Source organism: Dicentrarchus labrax, unplaced genomic scaffold, assembly GCF_905237075.1.
Source record: "Dicentrarchus labrax unplaced genomic scaffold, dlabrax2021, whole genome shotgun sequence".
Lineage (NCBI taxonomy): Eukaryota > Metazoa > Chordata > Actinopteri > Moronidae > Dicentrarchus > Dicentrarchus labrax.
This window is the reverse complement of record NW_026136710.1, coordinates 21,757,295-21,777,218: the sequence shown is the minus strand read 5'-3', so window position 1 is coordinate 21,777,218 and position 19,924 is coordinate 21,757,295. Positions and strand designations below refer to the sequence as shown.

General features: G+C 41.6%; 1 protein-coding gene across 1 annotated transcript in view; it reads left to right on the top strand.

The window, feature by feature from the left end:
• Window positions 1-19,924, top strand: part of shroom3 (shroom family member 3) — a 72,386-nt gene that overhangs the window by 26,256 nt on the left and 26,206 nt on the right. Inside the window, exon 4 of the mRNA XM_051413565.1 lies at window positions 18,955-19,080. Within this exon, the coding sequence (XP_051269525.1) occupies window positions 18,955-19,080 (126 nt within the window). The remainder of the gene's footprint in view (window positions 1-18,954; window positions 19,081-19,924) is intronic.

Below are 19,924 nucleotides of genomic sequence, written 5' to 3'. Positions count from 1 at the left end.
AAATGATTGTGATGCTGTTATGCATCTTAAATCTTTATTTCAAATATTTTTATTTCAGCTTTCTTTGTGCAGCTGACCTTATCATAAGACTCCACATTGGTCATGTTTGCATGTTGTGTGCATCATTTTGTACACATTTTTCCAAAATGCATCCTGACCTATTTAGTATATTTAAAATTGAAAATATTAAAAAATATTGGATTGAAAATAAAGTTTGGTGAGTTTAAACATTAATTGATAATATATATGTTTATAACTGAATAACTGTGAAAGTAAAATGAAGATATTAGAACTCAGTTGTTACTGTTGGTTGGGTGCCATATCCATCCTACTGACCCAGATATACACTACAGTTTATAAGATCCACTCAGTGATAATAACAATAATAATAATAATAATAATAATAATAAAGTAATCCGGTCTCTTTGGAGGCTGTGGTTTGTGCTGCTGTTGACCTGTATTGCATTATACTAAGAGGTGTTTCATTTATGTAATTGGCGTGAGGTGGAAGGACTAAATGCAATGAAATGTTTTAAGGACTTTAATACAATATACAATTAAAAAAATGTTATGAGAAAAAACATAGACACACATTATTGTTCCAAGCAGACTATTTATATATGTTGTAATGCACTCAAAATGCATTTTTCTTATGTTTTTTCCCCTTAAATGTCTGAACTTGATTTTACTGACTATCTGTGCAGTTTGTCACTAGAGAGGAGAGGAGAGAGACATATTCCTCTACTGAATGTCTGTACACTTCCGTAAAATCTAAGATTCAAATGTACCCCAGTTCAGGCTAGGTTTGGTATGTATTAAATTCAAAAGCCAGTCGCTGTCTAGCAAATGTCAGTGTGTGTCAGAGTGTGCAGTTTTTGGATGTAAACCAGAGCCTAGAGCTTCCTTCCACTACGTAAAAACAACGTGACAATGTGAACACACTGTAACATTGTAACAGATATTACACGTTTCATTGCATCAGCCACTGCCAGTTACGAGCTAACAAGCTAACAACCAACATGAACAAATAAAAGATGCTAACTATACTTATACTCATCTGAGTCTGGGTCTGAATGGGGCTCAAACATGGCTGAATCTTTACCTATGTGTCCTCTAAGGCAAGCCATTCTGGGTTAATGTGCTGGGGTGAGTTCACTTATTTTGGATGATAAGAGCTGAGTGTGTAGGAGTGTGTTTGATTGACATCTTCCTCACTCTCCTGTTAGCTTTGTGGGACCTCTGCCAGGGTGGAACAAATTACACCTTTATCCTTATTATTGGGGCATGGAGTCCAGTGACCTCACATTATAGCCAGCAGCAGAGAAACACCTGTGTGGGTGTGCTGGGCCATTAAACCTGAATTAACTGACCTTTTTGGCATATTATCACCATGCAAAATTGATATGGAGAACTTGTTAACAAAGAGTTGCTGATTCACACATCCAGCAGATACAGAGCAACATTATTATTCATTTGCTGCCATGTTTCTGCTCACCTGATTACTTCCTACAGGAAATATCTGGCTCTTAGGTAACTTTTGGAAAAAAGTTGGAAAACAGCCAATCATTGGTGAGAAAGATTGTTTATTTTGAGTCTTCTTCCCAAGTTGTCAAATACCGATGCTTTTGTTCCTGGAAATGAGACTCAACAATCAACTATCTTCAAGCCACCAACCTTTCTATCTTTCTTGGCTCTGATTGGTTGTTTTCGTTCAGGCCCGGTAGATTCTTGCAAATGCCATTAGGAGGAGCCAGAGGAACCTGATTTTTTCACAGATTATCTGTCTCATGTACTACTGTCAGGATATATATATATATAAAGTTTCAGCAAATATGCCAAAAAGTTATTTTTTATAAAAGTTACCTGCTGCTGCTTTAAGCTGATAAATGTGCCTCTATGTTAACCAGCTAGTCTCTAACGTTGCCTGTGATTTGGTCCTGGGCAGATAATGTACAACTTCATTTAAACCATTGTTAATATAAGAATTCTGATTATTGCACCTTTAACCAAGTGCTTTAATTTAACCATAAACAGGTTGATCATGCTTTAGTTTCCACAAGTGGACATAAAGTGACATAAGTTATCAGTGAACAGCTTGCAGAAACATGCATTTTAAACATTTTGTCATTGTGTTGATAAAAAACAATACTTCCTGCCAATTTTATGTTTCCTACAAAATGTTTTTGTATATTACCAGGCTCATTTTAGACATACACAAACTAGGTGGTCACCAAGGAAACCTCCAGCTGTTCGTTAAACCCATTGCTCACACTGAACTAAACATCTGTTTCATGCTGAGAAGAGTGCATAAGGGAACACTCCATTTACCTTTTTCACAGCAGCCATTTTGACATGAAGTAGTAGGGTAAACACAGGTGTTACCAGTGACACTAACTAAGGTTCTGTTCCATTTAGTGTAGCAGAGCCTTTCCAGTGAGCCAACATGCACGACAGCAGCATCCTGACTCTGTTTGACCTGAATGGAACAGAACCTTAATTAGTATCATCGGAAACACCTGTTTACCCTTCTATTTCATATCAAAATGGCTGCTGTGAAAAAGGTTTACTGGGGGTTGACGCTCATTGTCATATCAGCAGTTGCTGACCTGAATGTTCCTGAATATGATCAAAAACAAACATAAACGTATGGGGCCTGTACATCTCCCTCTCTATCACACACACACACACACACACACACACACACACACACACACACACACACACACACACAGTGTTGTGTGTATAAACTCAGTCCGTACAGACAAACAGTCTATAAATACTGACACTCTGCTACAGCCAGTTTCATCCTAATATGGAGGTCAGGTCCTGGAAGTACACTCTGTGTGTGTGTGTGTGTGTGTGTGTGTGTGTGTGTGTGTGTGTGTGTGTGTGTGTGTGTGTGTGTGTGTGTGTGTGTGTGTGTGTGTTGTGTGTGTGTGAGTTTGTAATGAACATCACAGCCTCAGGGGGGTGCTATTGTGACCACAGGCATTTACTTGTGTTGTTTTTTCTTGTATCCTGTTGAAGTTGAAGCTATGTACTCACAATAGTTCTAAAAACCTTTTGAAACTGCAGAGTTTGGAAACAGTGTTGTTGGTTCTTGGAAAATTCACAGCTCCAGGATGATTTTATTTTGAAAGGGTGACTGAGCAGTTGCACTGAACCTTCTGAAAGTTAGCTCCTGCCGGAGTGCCTTTGAGCAGGAACATGTTTAGGTGAACATAACAACAGAGTCATTAAAATGTACTGTTGCTCTCACAGAGTCTGATAAACAGGCAGAATGACTCTATTCTCCCACAATCCCCTGGGCTCTGGGTGGTTATCAGATACCACTGAGGAGAGAAGGAGGGGTTTGGGGGGCCCATGCTTGTCTCTTATTGGTCCAAAAACAGGAAGTGGGCCATCAGAGCCCCATGAGGCTGGGTGTTAATCTGGAGAGGACAGACAGACTGATTTATAAACACACACGGTCTTTCTCTCACTCATTTTTTCCTTTATTTTCCTCTCTTTTATCCTATTTCTCCTTTCTTATCCTTTGCACCTCTTCATCCTCCCTTCCCCTGTTCCATCCCCTCACCTCTCCTCCTTTCCTTTCTTTTCTTTTCATCCTCCTCTCCTCATTCCTCCTCACATGTTTCTTTAGTTGAATCACCACATTTTTCTAAAACGACATCATCACGTAATTGCACAAGACACACACACACACACACACACACACACACACACACACACACACACACACACACAAGCGCAATACATACAAACTCCCTTACACACAATCATAGCAGTCCTGACCAGTCCTGTGCTTTGAGTTTTGGTGTCGGGGGAGACACTGTGGTTTACAATTAATGTAGTCTGTTTGACCCATGGTAAGGTTAGCATCTGCACTGTTGCTATGGTTACATGCAGTAATAATATCCCATGAGCTCTGATTTAGATCTTTGGTTAAACTGTTGACTAGACTGATGTTGAGCTGTCCTGTTATAAGGTATACACATACACCTGTTAGCCAATCAGTGAGCAGGTCTACTTAGTTTTTTGGGACGTCATTGATGAGGTACAAGAGGTCCTTGACAATGTTGCTTAGGGTGTTGTAGTGATCCTTGAAGTGGTCCCAATGGTCCTTGAGGAGGCTCCAGGGGTCCGTAGTTAGTGATCATTATGCAGTAAAAAGCTAATTGAGGATTCCAGCGTTGATGTCAAATGATGTTGTGACCCATCCCTAGGCCCTGCAGTGGGTGTCAGGCTGTGCCATCATACATCTACTGAATGACTACTGCTGACACCATTCTCTAGCCCTCCCCTGAAGGTGCCTTTAATTCACCCAAGCAAAAAGCGGATACTCGGCAGCTTGACACCGAGAAGGCTCAACCGCCTCTTTACCTGCACGCACACACTCAACATAGCCCCCCATAGCAGTTTATATTCACCTTTGTCTACAATACTTAAGACTATGTCAAACTAGCTTCTTAACTTCTTCTAACCCCTAACCCCCAGCCATTCACTGGACGTGTCAGACAAAACTGATTCTTCTAACAAAGCCGCTACAGCCAACCCACAGCCGCTGGGTTTCCAACCGCACTCTACTGTACGTATCTAGACTGCATCCTCACAAAATACACAACATGCTGGGTTTGTGACCGCAACACAAGATCTGGTATTAAGATTAGTGAAAGCTATCTTCTCACGGACTATGAGCTGTTTTTCTTGTATCTGTTCTTATTTTCCAGTCCCTTTATCTGCCCTACATAATGCCTGTTCAACATTGCTTGCTGCCTGACAAATAAACAGAATCCCATCTTGTTTTCTGTTTGCACTTATGGCTGCAGCTAGACACTTCCCCACACTTCCCTCCAGCTAAGTTTTATCCTCTCTGCACTTTCCCGCTCATCTAGCAGCCTGTTCTTGCCTGCTAATCTCATCTACAGTCAGTTTCCTCCTGCCACCTGCTGTTGTTGTGCTCCATTTAGGCTGTGCTATGCCACCTCCCCTCCCCTCCCCTCCCCTTACACTAGCTAGGTTTCTGTCCAGATTTTCCCCAGATTTCACAAAATTTTGCAAAAGAACATGTTTCTATCCACCACTTTACTATGTGAATATTAAGAGTTGGTTTGTCGAGATGGTTCAGCTGGTTCTCCTGTTGGGTGCCATTCAAAAAATTGTGCGACGAGCTCTCATCGCATTGCATTGATAGGTCACACGCTTTGTCAAGATTTATTTGCCAATTTCCATTTACGATTTCCATTGCACAGAAAAACTGGAGGATGGAAACCCACCTACTGTTGGAATTAACTCCTCTAACTTGTGAGCACACAACAAGGAGGTTTCTGATGTGCCTCAGAAGGTTCCTGGGGTTGTTGAGCATGTAAAACTGGTAGAATCAGTACTATTGCTATATTGCAGCGGGGCGGCAGTATCTCCGTGTGTAGGGACTTGGCTTGGGAACTGTAGGGTCGCCAGTTCAAATCCCACAGACCACAATATGGAGTGTGGACTGGTAGCTGGAGAGGTGCCAGTTTTCACCTCCTCCGCACGTGGCGAGCCCATCACTCCACTCTCTCCCTGTTGCATGTCCACAAGTGTGAAGTGTGTATTTCAGCCTCTGTGTGTGTGTGTGTGTGTAAGAATAAAAAAGAGTGAAAAGAAGAATTTATCCAATAGGGGATTAATAAAGTATATATCTTCTTCTGCTATTGTTATCTGCAGTATAATAAAAATAATGTTTAAATTGTTGACCAGAACAGTGTTAGCAGGGTCTGCATATGTGATTTTAACTGCCAGCCTATCGGACACCAAGATGTAGAAGTACTGTAGTACCAATACTATTATCACACAAACGTTGCATGCATACTTTTAATACAATTTTGACACACCCCAAACACACACATACAAGCTATTAACATAGTTTCACAAACGTGTTTTGACACACTTTAATACACACACACACACACACACACACACACACACACACACACACACACACACACACACACACACAGTGTATCAGTATCCACTTTTGCCCACCTCTCTCTCTCTCTATGTCTCTCTCTCTCTCCAATTTTGGTTTCCTGGCAGATCAGAGAGATTATTATTATGGGCTGGAGGAACAGTTTCCCACGGCAACAGATAAGGTCTCTGTTCAGAGAGACACACCCTGCACACACACACACACACACACACACACACACACACACACACACACACACAAACACATCAGATCAGCACTGTTTATGTTTTCCATATGGCTCACCTCCACCAATCAGGTGCTGTGTTCAGTCCAGTTTTGATCCAGATGCAAACTGAAAATTAATTAACTAATTATATTTATCAAATATTCTTTGTTATTAAAGTAACATTTACATTTAGAGTAGTGGGTGCATTGTGTCACTGTGTTATCTATATTTCATGGGCTGTAAGCTAACAGGCTAATTACCAATCCATGCTGGGTTTTGTTGAAAAAAGAGTGAGAATAATCCTGGAAACTCAGTTATAAGGACTGGACTTGTGAGATGTTACATGCAGTCATTGCTCCCGCCCGTGGTTGGTTTAACAGATAGCTCCAATGTATTCACTAGGAACGCAGTCCATAACAATATTGTGCTATGATTTTTTTGTCGGAGCAACATTCTTGATCCAGAAGAGTAGGATGTTCTTTCTAGCAGCAAAAGTCAGTATATTGAAAAGTCTCTTTTGTTTGCTGTCAGTGATCCGACCATCGGGGAGACCAAGTATCAGGCACATAGGGTCCATCCGTATTGGGACACCAAAGATAGCAGTCAGTTCATTCACAATACTAGACCTTTGTAACTCCACACTTGACCAGAGGCAGTCAATATAATTACCAGTCTCAGAATTGCATTTCCAGCAAAGCGGGGAAATATTAGCGTCCATTTTGTTCTTGACAACAGGTGTTATATGCGTGCGATGTACAATCCTGAACTGTGTGGATTTGCCGCAGTTACACACAGAAATGTTCATGGCCTGAGACCAGACTTCCTGCCAGTCAGCATCCTCTATAACAACGCCTAGATCTTTTTCCCAAGCTTGCTTGGTGGCTTGTGAGGTAAGAGGGGAATTAGAGTTCAGAGCTCTGTAGAAAACAGTAATGCATTTCTTACTGATCAGTAGAGACAGGGCCTTCTCCACACATGAAGTGGTGTTATTAGACATTAAGGTGGTGTCTTTAACTATGAAATCTCTAATTTGTAAATATCTGTAGAAGTCACCTTGATTAAATAAACCAAATTTCTGTTGCAACTGCTGAAAGGGTAGTAAAATCTGGCCATTGAATAGATCACCTATTTTCTTCAGCCCTTGGGTGCTCCACACTTTAAAGCCCTGGTCCTTACAGCCTGGCAGGAAGTCTGGGTTATCAAGAATGGGAGTGAGAGGAGATGATAACTGAGCCCGGCCTTCTATAGAGTGAATGGATCTCCAGGCTCTGATGGTACTGAGAGTAATAGGGTTAGAGCAATGCAGAATCAGGATTATTCATAAACAATAAATTCAGCAAGGGACACTTCGACTGAGAGGATTCGATATCATGCCAAATCGAGGCTGTATCACAGTTGCGCCAGCTTGCAATCACCTGCAAGTGTGAAGCCAGTTGGTAAAATCTGAGATTTGGTACATCTAACCCTCCATCACAACCTGCCATTTGAAGTTTTGTCATCTTGAGACGGGGCTTCCTTTTACTCCAAATGAAGGAGCTTAGCCAGCCTTCAAGCACCTTAATAACCTTGCAGGATAATAAGATAGGGATCATTTGCAGTGGGTATAGCAGTCTAGGCAGGACGTTCACTTTTCATGAGAGCAACCCTACCTAGCCAGGAAAGCGGGAGAGGGGCCCAGCGGTCTAAGTCTGCCCTTATGGTATCCAAGAGGGGGGGAAAGTTGGACTTACACATCTGACCAAAAGTGAGTGTAACATGCACTCCTAAGTAAATGAAACCGGTGGGAGACCAGCGGAACGGGAAGGGCTCAGCCATATCTGGAACACGTGTTAACGACCCCAGGGGCATAGCCTCGGATTTTGCAAAGTTAATTTTATATCCTGAAAAGACGCTGAATGAGATGACAACATCCTTGATTACAATGGTTCTATTCAGAACTGATGGAAACACGTGCTGGTTCAAGAACCAGAGCTAATTTAGTGGAAAACATTATAAGTCATCTCAGTGGGTGTGTAGTGTAGTAGGTATGACGTGTAGTCTGCGAGACTTCAGATTCTGGAGGTTCCAAAGGTCCTTGAAGATGTTCACAAAGAGGTTCCAAAACACTCACACACCCAAGCCTGGGTGACAGTGAAAATGGCAGGTTATTATCTGTCTGTCAGCAACCTGGACAGAACCCCCATACACCTGTGTGATAGTGTGTCTGTGTCTGAGTGTGTGCGCCCTAGCCTTGAGGCAGAAAGTTTTCTGGAACAAAGCGTTTGGGGCCGGTGCGGCCTTGACACCTGATTGAAACACTACAAAGGGAGAGGATTTCCTTGCCATCCCATCATCCATTTCTCTCTGTGATCTCGGATACATCTAATGACATTCCCATGACACATGATTCCCAGGAATCTGGCCGTTGGAGTGCCATGAATGATGGGCACCTGTTGTAACACTAGGAGGAGCTACACCTTCAGCCCACTGAACAGCTGGAGCATCTTCATCTTCTGTGCCTAATGTGAGAGGTTGGTCACAGAGCTGCACTCATACCTGTACTATCAGAAAAACCCAAAAACTTTACATTAAAGTACATTAACGGAGTTCAAATCAGTTACACATTGACGATGCATGTTGACTGAAGTCTTTGAGGAGATTCAGATGGTCCTTGAGGAGATTACAGTAGTTCTTGAGGATGTGGGGTCCTTGAGTTGATTCCAGGGGTCCTGAGAATCTAGCAGATGTTTTTGAGGAGGTTCCAGAGGTCCTAGAAGAATTCACACTGGTCCTTGATAGGGTTCCAGTGGTCCTTACCAGAGGTCTATGAGCAGGTTCAAATGGTCCCCCAATGGTGTCCTGGAAGCAATAACAGAGGTATTTGAGGAAGCATGAAGTCATTTAGTGGTTTACAGGGGTCCATGAGAATCTACCAGATGTGTTGAAACGGTTCTTAAGGAGGTTCCAGGGGTCCTGAAGAGGTTCAACTGGTCCCTGAGGGGTGCATGAGGGAATTACAGGTGACCTTGGGTGAGGAAGTACAGACAGACTGTGTAGCATCAGTAGTGTATCTATGGTAACCTGCAGTTTAAAGGCCTGCACACAGGTGTTTTCACTGCAGTTGATTAGACCTCTGCCTCAGCTGAAGTTGGATGGACCTGTGCTACTTGACGTCATCAATAAGAATGAGAAGAGATCCACAGATGCATCGAAGCAAATAGGTTCAGGGAGATTTCAATCAAGTTCACTTCATACATGCCCCACATAGTCCTGAGAAGAGTTGTAACTGGGCAAAATAAGTGAAATCACCTTTGTGGGTGTAGTGAGAGGTGTTCTGAGACTTAACAATGATGACGGGACCCCTGGAGAGCTGTGTGCAGTCACCATGGCTAACTGTTGATGGCTAGTAAATACCTTACAAACTGTATGCTTGTAAACTGCAGTGTCTCATTTACATTTTTTGTAATGAATAATGGACAGTGATCACTTTGGAATATGATTTTGACTTAGTAATTAGTGACTTTCCAAGAACAGGACATGTTAGCTAATATTACTGGCAGAGACATAACACTACTGATGCAAGTCAGTGCCAAATGCTAAATGTAAACTTCTAAAGAAGAGAATATTTTAGGTGTGGTGGAGGAAACTGTTTTATCAATCATTGGCATAGACATTTTGTCATAGTTTTTGTTTTTAAGGTTTACTTTTTTCCCCCCTCATTTTCATTGTGGGGAAAAAGTGTTTACACCTGTTTAGCAGCTCTTGCTTAGCAGCTCTTAGCTAAAAGCTAACATGCTCACAGTGACTATGCTAACATACTAACGTTTAGCAGGTAATATGTACCCCGTTCACCATCTTTGTTAAGCTTGTTAGCATGCTAACATTTGCTAATTAACAATTAACACAAACTACGGTACAGTATTTTGTCATAAAACGTAAGTATTGGAAATTCTGAAAAAAGTCAGGGAGTGGCCAGAGTCATGATACGTCATCTGGGGAAACAGGGATATTTCACTGTTTATTTTTTCAGTGAGTAATCAGTAGTTGGTTATTCATTGGATTTTTCTAGTAACTTGCCCAATACTGATCAGTAACCTTTGTCAATATGTCTGCCCTTGTTTTTGGACTCCAGCCGTTCTAACAGTGATAATCTAACCGTCAATAGTCAGCTCATTGTTCACTGTAGTACCACATGCTGCATCATGAGATGTCTTTCTCCCCGCGGCTGGTTTTTAACAACACTCTCTCTACTTGTTTATCTGTCCTCCCTCGTCTTCCTCATACATCCTCCTCCTCACTGTTCTGCTCCTCCCTCCTTCCTCCCTCACCTTTGCACTTGTTATTGCTTCTTCTTTACCTCTCACCCCTTCCTCAAGTTATTCTGTTGTTTTCATTTCACAGCTTTTAGAGGCAGTATTGGGTTCCTCGAAAGTTCTTAAAACTTTTGCATTTTTTAAATCCTCCCCTTCCTTTATCTCTCTCACGATTTCCTCTCTTTCCACCATCTCTCTATCAGTCTTTTAGTTGCTCCATTCCTCATCTTCCCCCTAACCACTTTTATCTCTCTCGTCCTCCCTCCCTTTCTTGCTACCAGTTCTCTCTATCTCTCACCCTACCTCCCTCTTTTCCTCCCCCCCTCTCTCCCTCTCCCTCTCTCTCTCTCCTTAGACTCTCAGTGTCTGCCTCTCTCTCTCACTCAAACACCACATCAACTGCTACCACCCAGACCAAGTTGGGCCGAGGATGTTTACTTTATGCCTTTATCGTACGGTGGCCTAATGACGCTTAATTGCTTCATTTGCTTAACGAGCTCAGGGGCCAGGGACCAATGCAAGGCGACTCTATCCGTCCAGCCAGCCCCAGACTGGAACTGGAGCGAGGAGACAGATCAGAGGGTGGCAGAGACGGGATCGGTAGAGGCGAGTCTTTTCGATGGAGTTCTGATGGAAAAGAGGAGTAGGTGAATTTAGAAAATGCAGGAATAGTTTGGTTGTGTTGGTTTGGGTGACATTTGACTTGAAAGAGCGTGTTAATCTCTGGTAGTTTTAAGTAGAAGCAGAGTAGATGCAGGTAGAAGAAGAAAGGAGGTTTCGGCAAAAGTTGTAAGTAAGATATGGCAAAATAAGACAGCTGAAGGTGTAGTGAAGTGCAGTAGAGTAGATTTTATTAGAGGACAAGTACTTTTTGATGGACTCTTGTGCACAGGAGAGCATGTGAAGGAACAGTTGAGTAGAGCTCTGTTGAAATCAGAGAAAATAGGTTTTCTTGCTTTCTAGAAGGATACACACCAAAAAAACAGCTTGAGGTTGAGTAAAGGGTGTGGAAATGGAACTTTCTGAGACTTTCTAAGAGAAGAAGAACAACATAGAAAAGGAAAGTAAAGCTAAGAAGAAAGCAGTACAGTAGAAACTAGAATAAAGTGGACTTCGAATCGGGACCATGGAGCTGCTGGAGGCGCTCTACCGCAGGAAGCTCCGGAAGAAGCAGAAGAAGGCAGAGCTGGGCCGGTCGGACGGGGCACTGTGTCGGTCGCCGTCAGAGGCCAGCGTCAACAGCCTGGCGACCGGCCTCATCTCCAAAGTCCTCAGGTTCACCTCCAGGTAAAGCAAGTCACGTTTTGTTCAGTCTGTCAGAACGATGGGAGACTAAATCTGACCTCTTTAGAGATTAGAGAGAGCTGTGGCTGTTTGAGTGATTTTCCTTTGAAATAAGCCGGAGTAGATGGTGTGAGATGATTGACTTGTTTAAAACATTTTAGTATTTCTTCTAAGCACTCAACTTCCTGTACTCCTGTACTAAAATTGTCAGTATTGATCGAACTTGCACACTGAAATTCAGATTCTGAGAGCAAAACCTTTAATTTGTAGCTGACCCTCTGGTTGTTCTTAAACTTCCAAACAGAAAGCCAAATAAAGAGACTAAAATCATCAACTGATTAATAACTAAGAATCAAAATGACAAACATTATTTTCAGTGTGGCATAAATATATTTGTTTGTGGACCATGGATTGGTCTGGATTTGAGTATTCATCAGTGACAGGTGATACCTGAGTACTCAGGACTTCAAACCAAATTTGCAAAATGTATAACTTTGATGTTTATGAGGTGAGCAGGACATTAGTGACTCAGACACTTTTAGGTCATGGACGTGTCATCTACTGCATGTCTTGGACATAAACCTGGTAACTCGGAGAGGACATTTGTGATTCAGACATGACATTTCAGACTTCTTTGTCTAATAATTGTCATAGACATAACCTCGGTGACTCAAACATGACATTTTTGTCATACACACTAACTTGGTGACTTGTACAAGACATTTAAGATTTATATATCATCTTGGTCTAAGATATACTGTAATCTTGGTAACTCTGACACGAAATTTCTGACATGGACATAACCTTGGTGACTTGACATGATATTTAAGAACTGTATATGGCATCTTAAGACATAACCTTAGTGACACTTTACTTTTTTAAACTCGGACAGGACATGTAAGACTTGCACATGATGTTTATGACTCAGAAATGTAATTTGTGTCTCCATCATGACATTGATTATTTGTGATTCTGTGACTTGTGACTCTTCACCCCTTGATGACTTTTGTGTGACCTGGGTGACTCTGTCCTTTGCAGCCCTAAAATTACCGTGGCAACTGGCATTAAACCTCTCTGAAGTGAAAAATAAATTTGTGACTGTCATGAATGTCATGGATGACGTAACATGAACCTGACAAATACAGTCTTATTGTGAATGCAGGGCCAAATGAAGACAAAAATGTATCTTCATATGCAAGAGTTGTAGGTTGCAGGATTGGACTTGGAAACCCAAACCAAATCATACTACACTGCACTCTAGCCAGTCCCCCCAGACCTAATGGAGAGCGTGAATATCTGTGTAAGTGTAACGGTGATGATAACGTGTTGAGGTATTCCAGTCACGTCCTGTAATTACCCAGGGTCCTGTGGTTCAGAGACATGCAAGCTTTCATGTCTCTGTCTCCTGCTTACTCAGATACAATCTTTTCCTGTTTATCTGCGTGGATAAATACAGAGCAGCAGAACATGTCAAATATGACGAGGATGAAGGAGGATTATTGTAACCAGGGTCAGACTGGGAACAAAATTCAGCTCAGACAATTTTTGTCTGGACTGGCCCAATATTCCTAATATATGCACTAATATGAGTTACATAAAGTAATATCAGGGCAGTATTACCTGCTGGAGGTTGTCATGTTGCTCGTCCTCAGCAGCCGCCTCTTGCTGCAGCCTGCTGCTCATCTGTCCAGACTTTGTCTCAACCTCCTCTTCATTTGGCACTGGCGAACTGTTAATGTTGTCGCTGCAGCTAGCAGGATTTTGCGTGGCACTGGCATCAATACCGTTCATTTTGAAATAAATGTGTCAACTTAAAGCATTTTGCAGCATCGGCCTCGAGATATTCCTTTATTTCCTCTTTGTATTTTCGATTTAAACTTCGCTCTTTCTAGCTTGATTTCATTTGATAATTTTCCACTTCACCTCTGAAAGTGAGGTGACGACAGTCAGTACCACTTCCTGCACCTACCTTACATTGTAGGTAGCCTATTGACAATTTTGGGGCCGAGTAAACCCCAATCAGATGGGCTGTTCCAACATCCAGTGGGCCGCAGCCAGCAGGTCTTTTTTCCCCCACAATTGTTTCTTCCCCGCAGATATCCAGTCTCAGCCTTATTGTAACCACCATGCTATTCAATGTCTCTGTTCCATCTGTTAAGCACTCAAAATAATGATGGTGATGTCATCAAGATTATCACTACAAACTAAAACATATTATTTCATCCCTGAAATAACCACCATGGACAAATGAACTGAAGTCTGTTTTCATGTGTCCATCATCAGATGAACAAAACACAATAAATCTGAATAAATCAGACAGTACAACAAAAACAGCACCATGGAGTCATGTCATATTCACCATTAAGCTATCATCAGTGAAACTCAGCACTTCAATTCAATTCAATTCAATTTTATTTGTGTAGCGCCAATTCATAACAGAAGTTATCTCAGGACACTTTTCAAATAGAGCAGGTCTAGACCGAACTCTTTAAAACATTAATTACAGAGACCCAACAGTACCACCATGAGCAAGCACTTGGCGACAAGGGCAAGGAAAAACTGCCTGTTAAAAGGCAGAAACCTAGGACAGATCCTCCGGCTCTAGGTGGGTGGTCGTCTGTCTCGACCAGTTGGGGTGAGAGAGAGAGAGAGAGAGAGAGAGAGAGAGAGAGAGAGACAGACAGACAGACAGACAGGTGCACAGCAACAACAGTATTGGCAATGGCAATCTAGCAGGACCGTGGCAGGGGGCTCCACCAGGATCGACAAGAACCTGCGAGACGAGAAAGCTACTACACTAGAGACTTTAGGAACCACAAGTAGCCCAGCATTCAGAGAACGTAGTGTTCTAGTGGGGTAATAGGGTACTATGAGCTCTTTAAGATATGAAGGGGCCTGACCATGAAGAGCTTTATAGGTGAGGAGGAGGATTTTAAATTCTATTCTACATTTTACAGGGAGCCAGTGCAGAGAAGCTAGTACAGGAGAGATGTGATCTCTTTTTCTAGTTCCTGTCAGTACTCGTGCTGCAGCGTTCTGAATTAATTGGAGCGTTTTAATGGACTTATTGGGGCAACCTGATAATAAAGAGTTGCAGTAATCCAGCCTTGAAGTAACAAATGCATGGATTAGTTTTTCTGCATCTGTCTGTGATAGTATGTGTCTAATTTTTCTAATATTACGTAAATGAAAGAAGGCAGTCCTAGAGGTCTGCTTTATGTGGGAGTTAAATGATAAATCCTGATCAAAGACAACTCCAAGATTCCTGACAGTGGTGCTAGAGGCCAAGTTAATGCCATCTAGAGTAACTATATCTTTAGACAGTGAGTCTCTAAGGTTTTTGGGGCCAAGAACAAGAATTTCGTTTTTTCTGAGTTTAACAAAATTGCAGGTCATCCAGGATTGTATGTCCTTAAGACATGTTTGTAATTTAGATAATTGATTAATTTCATCGGGCTTGATTGATAGATATAACTGCGTATCATCTGCATAACAGTGAAAGTTAATGGAGTGATTCCTAATAATAAAGGGAGCATATATAAAGTAAATAGTATTGGTCCAAGTACAGAACCTTGTGGAACTCCATGACTAACTGTAGTATTTATTGAAGATTCATCGTTAACATGTACAAACTGCGAGCGATCTGATAAATATGACTTAAACCAGCTTAGTGCGGTTCCTTTAATGCCAATTTGATGCTCAAGTCTCTGTAAAAGAATATTATGGTCAATGGTGTCAAATGCAGCGCTAAGATCTAATAATACAAGTACAGAGACAAGTCCATTGTCAGAAGCAATCAGAAGGTCATTATTAACTTTAACCAGAGCTGTCTCTGTGCTGTGATGAACTCTAAATCCTGATTGAAAATCCTCAAATAAACTATTGTTATGTAGAAAGTCACACAACTCTTTGGCGACTACTTTCTCCAGAATCTTAGAGAGGAAGGGGAGGTTAGAAATCGGTCTATAGTTGGCTAAAACCCCTGGGTCAAGAGTGGGCTTTTTAAGAAGGGGTTTAATTACAGCTACTTTAAAGGACTGTGGTACATGATACTGATAATAAAGAAAGATTAATCATATCCAGTAAAGAAGTGCCAATTAAGGGAACAACTTCTTTAAGCAGCCTAGTTGGGATCGGGTCTAATAGACAGGTTGATGGCTTCCTGATGACTTATACATGCACAGCCAAGAGTTTCACTGACAGTAGCTTAACATTATTAAACAAACAGCAAAGTGGAAGTGCCTAAGTATTTAGTGCTTGAAAACAGTACCGTGTGTGTGTATGTTTAAAAACTGAAACTCGTGTGTCCGGTTAGCTCACTTGGTGGAGCTGGCGACCACGGACAGAGTCCTGCAGCGGCCCAGGGTTTGAATCCGACTTGTGGGTCTTTGCTGTGTGTCATCCCCTCTCTCTACCCCCCTTTCCTGTCTATCTCCAGCTGTCACTGTCGATTAAAGGCAATAAAAGGCCCCAAACTGAAGTCTTTTTGTGCTTTCGGTTGCAACTTGGGAGCTTTTGGGGAGCTTGAAGTTTAAAGTATTTCAGCTTTTTTTGGTTGGAAATGAAGGGAGAGGCAGAGATAGGCAGAAGGTGAGTCAGACTTCTGTGGAATGAGACTAACCAGCTGTGTGTGTGTGTGTGTGTGTGTGTGTGTGTGTGTGTGTGTGTGTGTGTGTGTGTGTGTTGCGATACCGTGGGAGGTTAATATTTAATGTGGAAATATTCCGTTCTCTGGTTCCAGCTCTGATAATAAACTCTGTTCAGTGGCCGATTCCCTGCAGCAGTTTGAGACATCTAATGGTTCTGTGAATGAAGATCTGTGCAGGATGAAAGCAAACAGTGTATAAAATTAGAAACCATGACTGCGGTGTGAGTGTTGGATGACGTGGGCAGCTTTCTGTATCATCGAAAATAAATTTAAAAATAGGATGCATCCCTCTCAAACACACATTTTCAGATATTTTTTTAGAGAATGGTTCAACAATTTTAGAAAAACACTTTTTCACTTGTCTGCATGGTAAATATGATGCTCGAACCAGCTGCCGTTAGCTTAGCTTAGTCCCTGCTGGCCAGAGCAAAGATGCTCTATAGCAAACTGCACCAATGGTATGAAATGGTACACTTCTGTCTCCTAAGTGATTGCCTCTCCCACCTCTCTCCCCACCTCATTTGGAAGTGTTGTGAACATTATGTGGACATATGAAAGCATTCTGTTTTGTGCATACATAATGTTGTAGATAATAACAACTTTCTGAACTGTCCAACAGAGAGGTGTGTTTCCAGGTCTCAAACAAAGTCCCCCTCCAGTCAAAAATCTGTTCTTCTTGTCCCTACAGTGTGCTGTTTGAATGCTGTATGTGCAGAGTGTGACAGTAGAAGGATGTTTTCATATTCATCTGCTGAAAGTGGAAAGTTTCTCTGTGCTCATTGAACATCTGATTTTAAGGGGTCTACCAGCAGGATTTGTGTCAGTCCTGGTCCAGTATGCAACTTGTACAGTATGATGTTGAAAGACATGTCCAGTGCACATCCACTGAGAATGGACTTTACAGTGAAGTAGGAGACATCTTGTGTCCAGCAGGAAAACTTTAAGATGAACAGCATTTGTATATTCAGAGATTTGGGGATTTTTAATGAGGTAGAAGGAGTGGAAGTGTTTTTAAGGATTTTAATGTGGAAATGATATTTGGCAATGATACTAAGCAGAAAAACATATCAGACAGACATTATGGTTCCAAGCAGACTATTTGTATATATGTCTTAATACATGTCTGGAGGGGATCTTTGATTATCTTTTGGTTTGTCTGTCAGAAAAAGGCCATTTTAGTGTCAGCATGTTCAGAAGTAGTATGTGGCTTGTGCAGAATGGGTCCAATATTCACTTTGGTGACTCTTGGGTGAAAGAACCGGTCGTAATCTGTGCTCACATTTACTTCTCCCATTGGAGTGAATAGACCGAGGACCCGCCGCTAATCTCCTAAAGGGACAAGTCAGTCACGTAACACAGGAAATTACTCTTAAGTGAACCATCTCCTTTCTAAACTGTCTCTAGCCAGAGTGAAATACTGTGGAAATGTCATTTTATAAATAGATACAAATTATTTTAACAGTTTCTGTTCAAGTGTTTGTAGATGCAACATTCTTTTTATTTTTTTATTTTATACTTCTGTATCCTAACATGACTGCATGCCTTCACCTCAACTAACTGTTTAGAGGAGCTGCTAAACATAACAGGCCATAGCAAATTAATGGCACAGAAAATAACATGAAATAGTTATTTTATTTACTTTAAATAGTGAAAAAAAAGGACTATATGGGGGAAAGGGACAGTAGTAAGAGTGTGAACATCTACATCTTTTTACGCTGCCTGGAGACTTTGCCTGTAAATGCAGTGTTTTCTTATTTTGTGGAAACAGAATCTCTGTATCCACTTGTGTGCACAGAACAGCAACTGACCCATTATCAGCCTGCGGAGGCAAGGAGATAAAATCAAACTCTTTGCAGAGAAAGTACTGAAAGCTGCTGGTTGTGAGGACAGACAGGATGAACATCTACAGTATCTGACCCATGATGCATCATTAATAACATATTTAATAAAATGCCATAGTGGTAATCAGCCTGTACAAGCTAAGTCTGTATGGTATGGTGAACACTTTTTCTTTTCAGTTTTGTAGTTTTGATGAGTCAGCAGCAGCTGAACTTGTTGCAGGTTGAAATATTCTTGATCAAATGGATCCTATTGTTTATTTTACTGGAATATCTATGGCAGTACTACATCTTTCAGGTTGATTTTTAACCTTTGGACAGAGCCGGTCAAGCTGCTTCTCCGTGATTACAGTCTTTATGCTAAGCTACACTAACCATCTGCTAGTTTCAGCTACATATTTACAGTACAGATATGAGGGTGGTTTGGACCTTTTCAGCCCACTCAGCAAGAAAGCAATTAAACATATTTCCAAAATGTCAAGCTTTTCCTTTTTCAAATTACTGTTTTGCACCAATTGTGGGAATGTTAATATGCTAATGTTAGTACCTGAGCCAAGTCTGTAGAGCTGAGCCTTACAAGCTGCGTCTGTGATGTTCTTAAAGGCCAGCGTACCGATGGAACAGTTTGAGAAATACTAAGGTCATTGGTTTAAATTCCTCCAAATTCCTAAGAAATGTCTGACAATAAACCACACTAACTGTGTGTTTTAACCCCACAGACGCAGTGAGCCGGCATCTCGACCTCACTCGTGGCATTCAACGAAGCTTGGTGAAGGTCGGCAGGAAGTGGACCCAGGAGTGATGGACACTATGAGCAGTGCCTGGCACCACAGCTACCACCCCAGGTCAGTGTTCTATGACAATAAATATCCAGAATTGACCCGGGTTTAGTTCTGCCCACCATTTGTATTCTTTAGATTAATTGTTTGCTAGCCAGTGAGCAGCAGGGTGAACAGGCAGTGGCTGGGTGGGTGCTGTCTTTTAGTAACCTTTGGGCTCTGCGCAGGAAACTCTCCTCACCAATATCACTGGCACTGGGTAGATGGTTACCAATGATTTTCTGGGCGGTTTTAGTCACTCGCTGCAGAGTCTTCCTGTCCTGTCCTTTACACCACATACACCATGTTGTTTGTGTATTGCTATGACAACCTCTTCCATAGAATTCCTGAATATTAACATCAATTATAACGCCCATACATTGTGTTCATGGCAGCTGGACGTCTATGAGAAAAGTCATAATGAACTCTTGTATTTGATAGGGATAGGATTGATTGATAAGATTTTATTGATACCACAACCACTATCAATTCTGCTTATGGATCCCATTCTTTGTCGATTCCCTTATTGATTCCTCAGTTTCAATTTTCTGTGTGAAACACATTATCTCAGAGTCTGAACACAGTGTAGGCACAGTGTAGAGTTACAGTAGTTTGTTTGTGAAATGAAGCCATGCTTTGGATTGTTTCTTCCTTCCTTGTTGTTTCCAGCAGCATAGACACAGTTTGACCTCACTGTTTTGCAATGTGCTACTGTCAGAGAAACATGCGGGCATTGATAAAAGGAACTGATAAGCTCAGTGGGATAGGATTCTGATGGATCAGACAATTTGGAACCAGTTCTCAACTGAAACCAGTTCTCGATTCCCATCCCTGATATTTGATGTCTTGTCTAACTTCAGAAGCTTTGCAC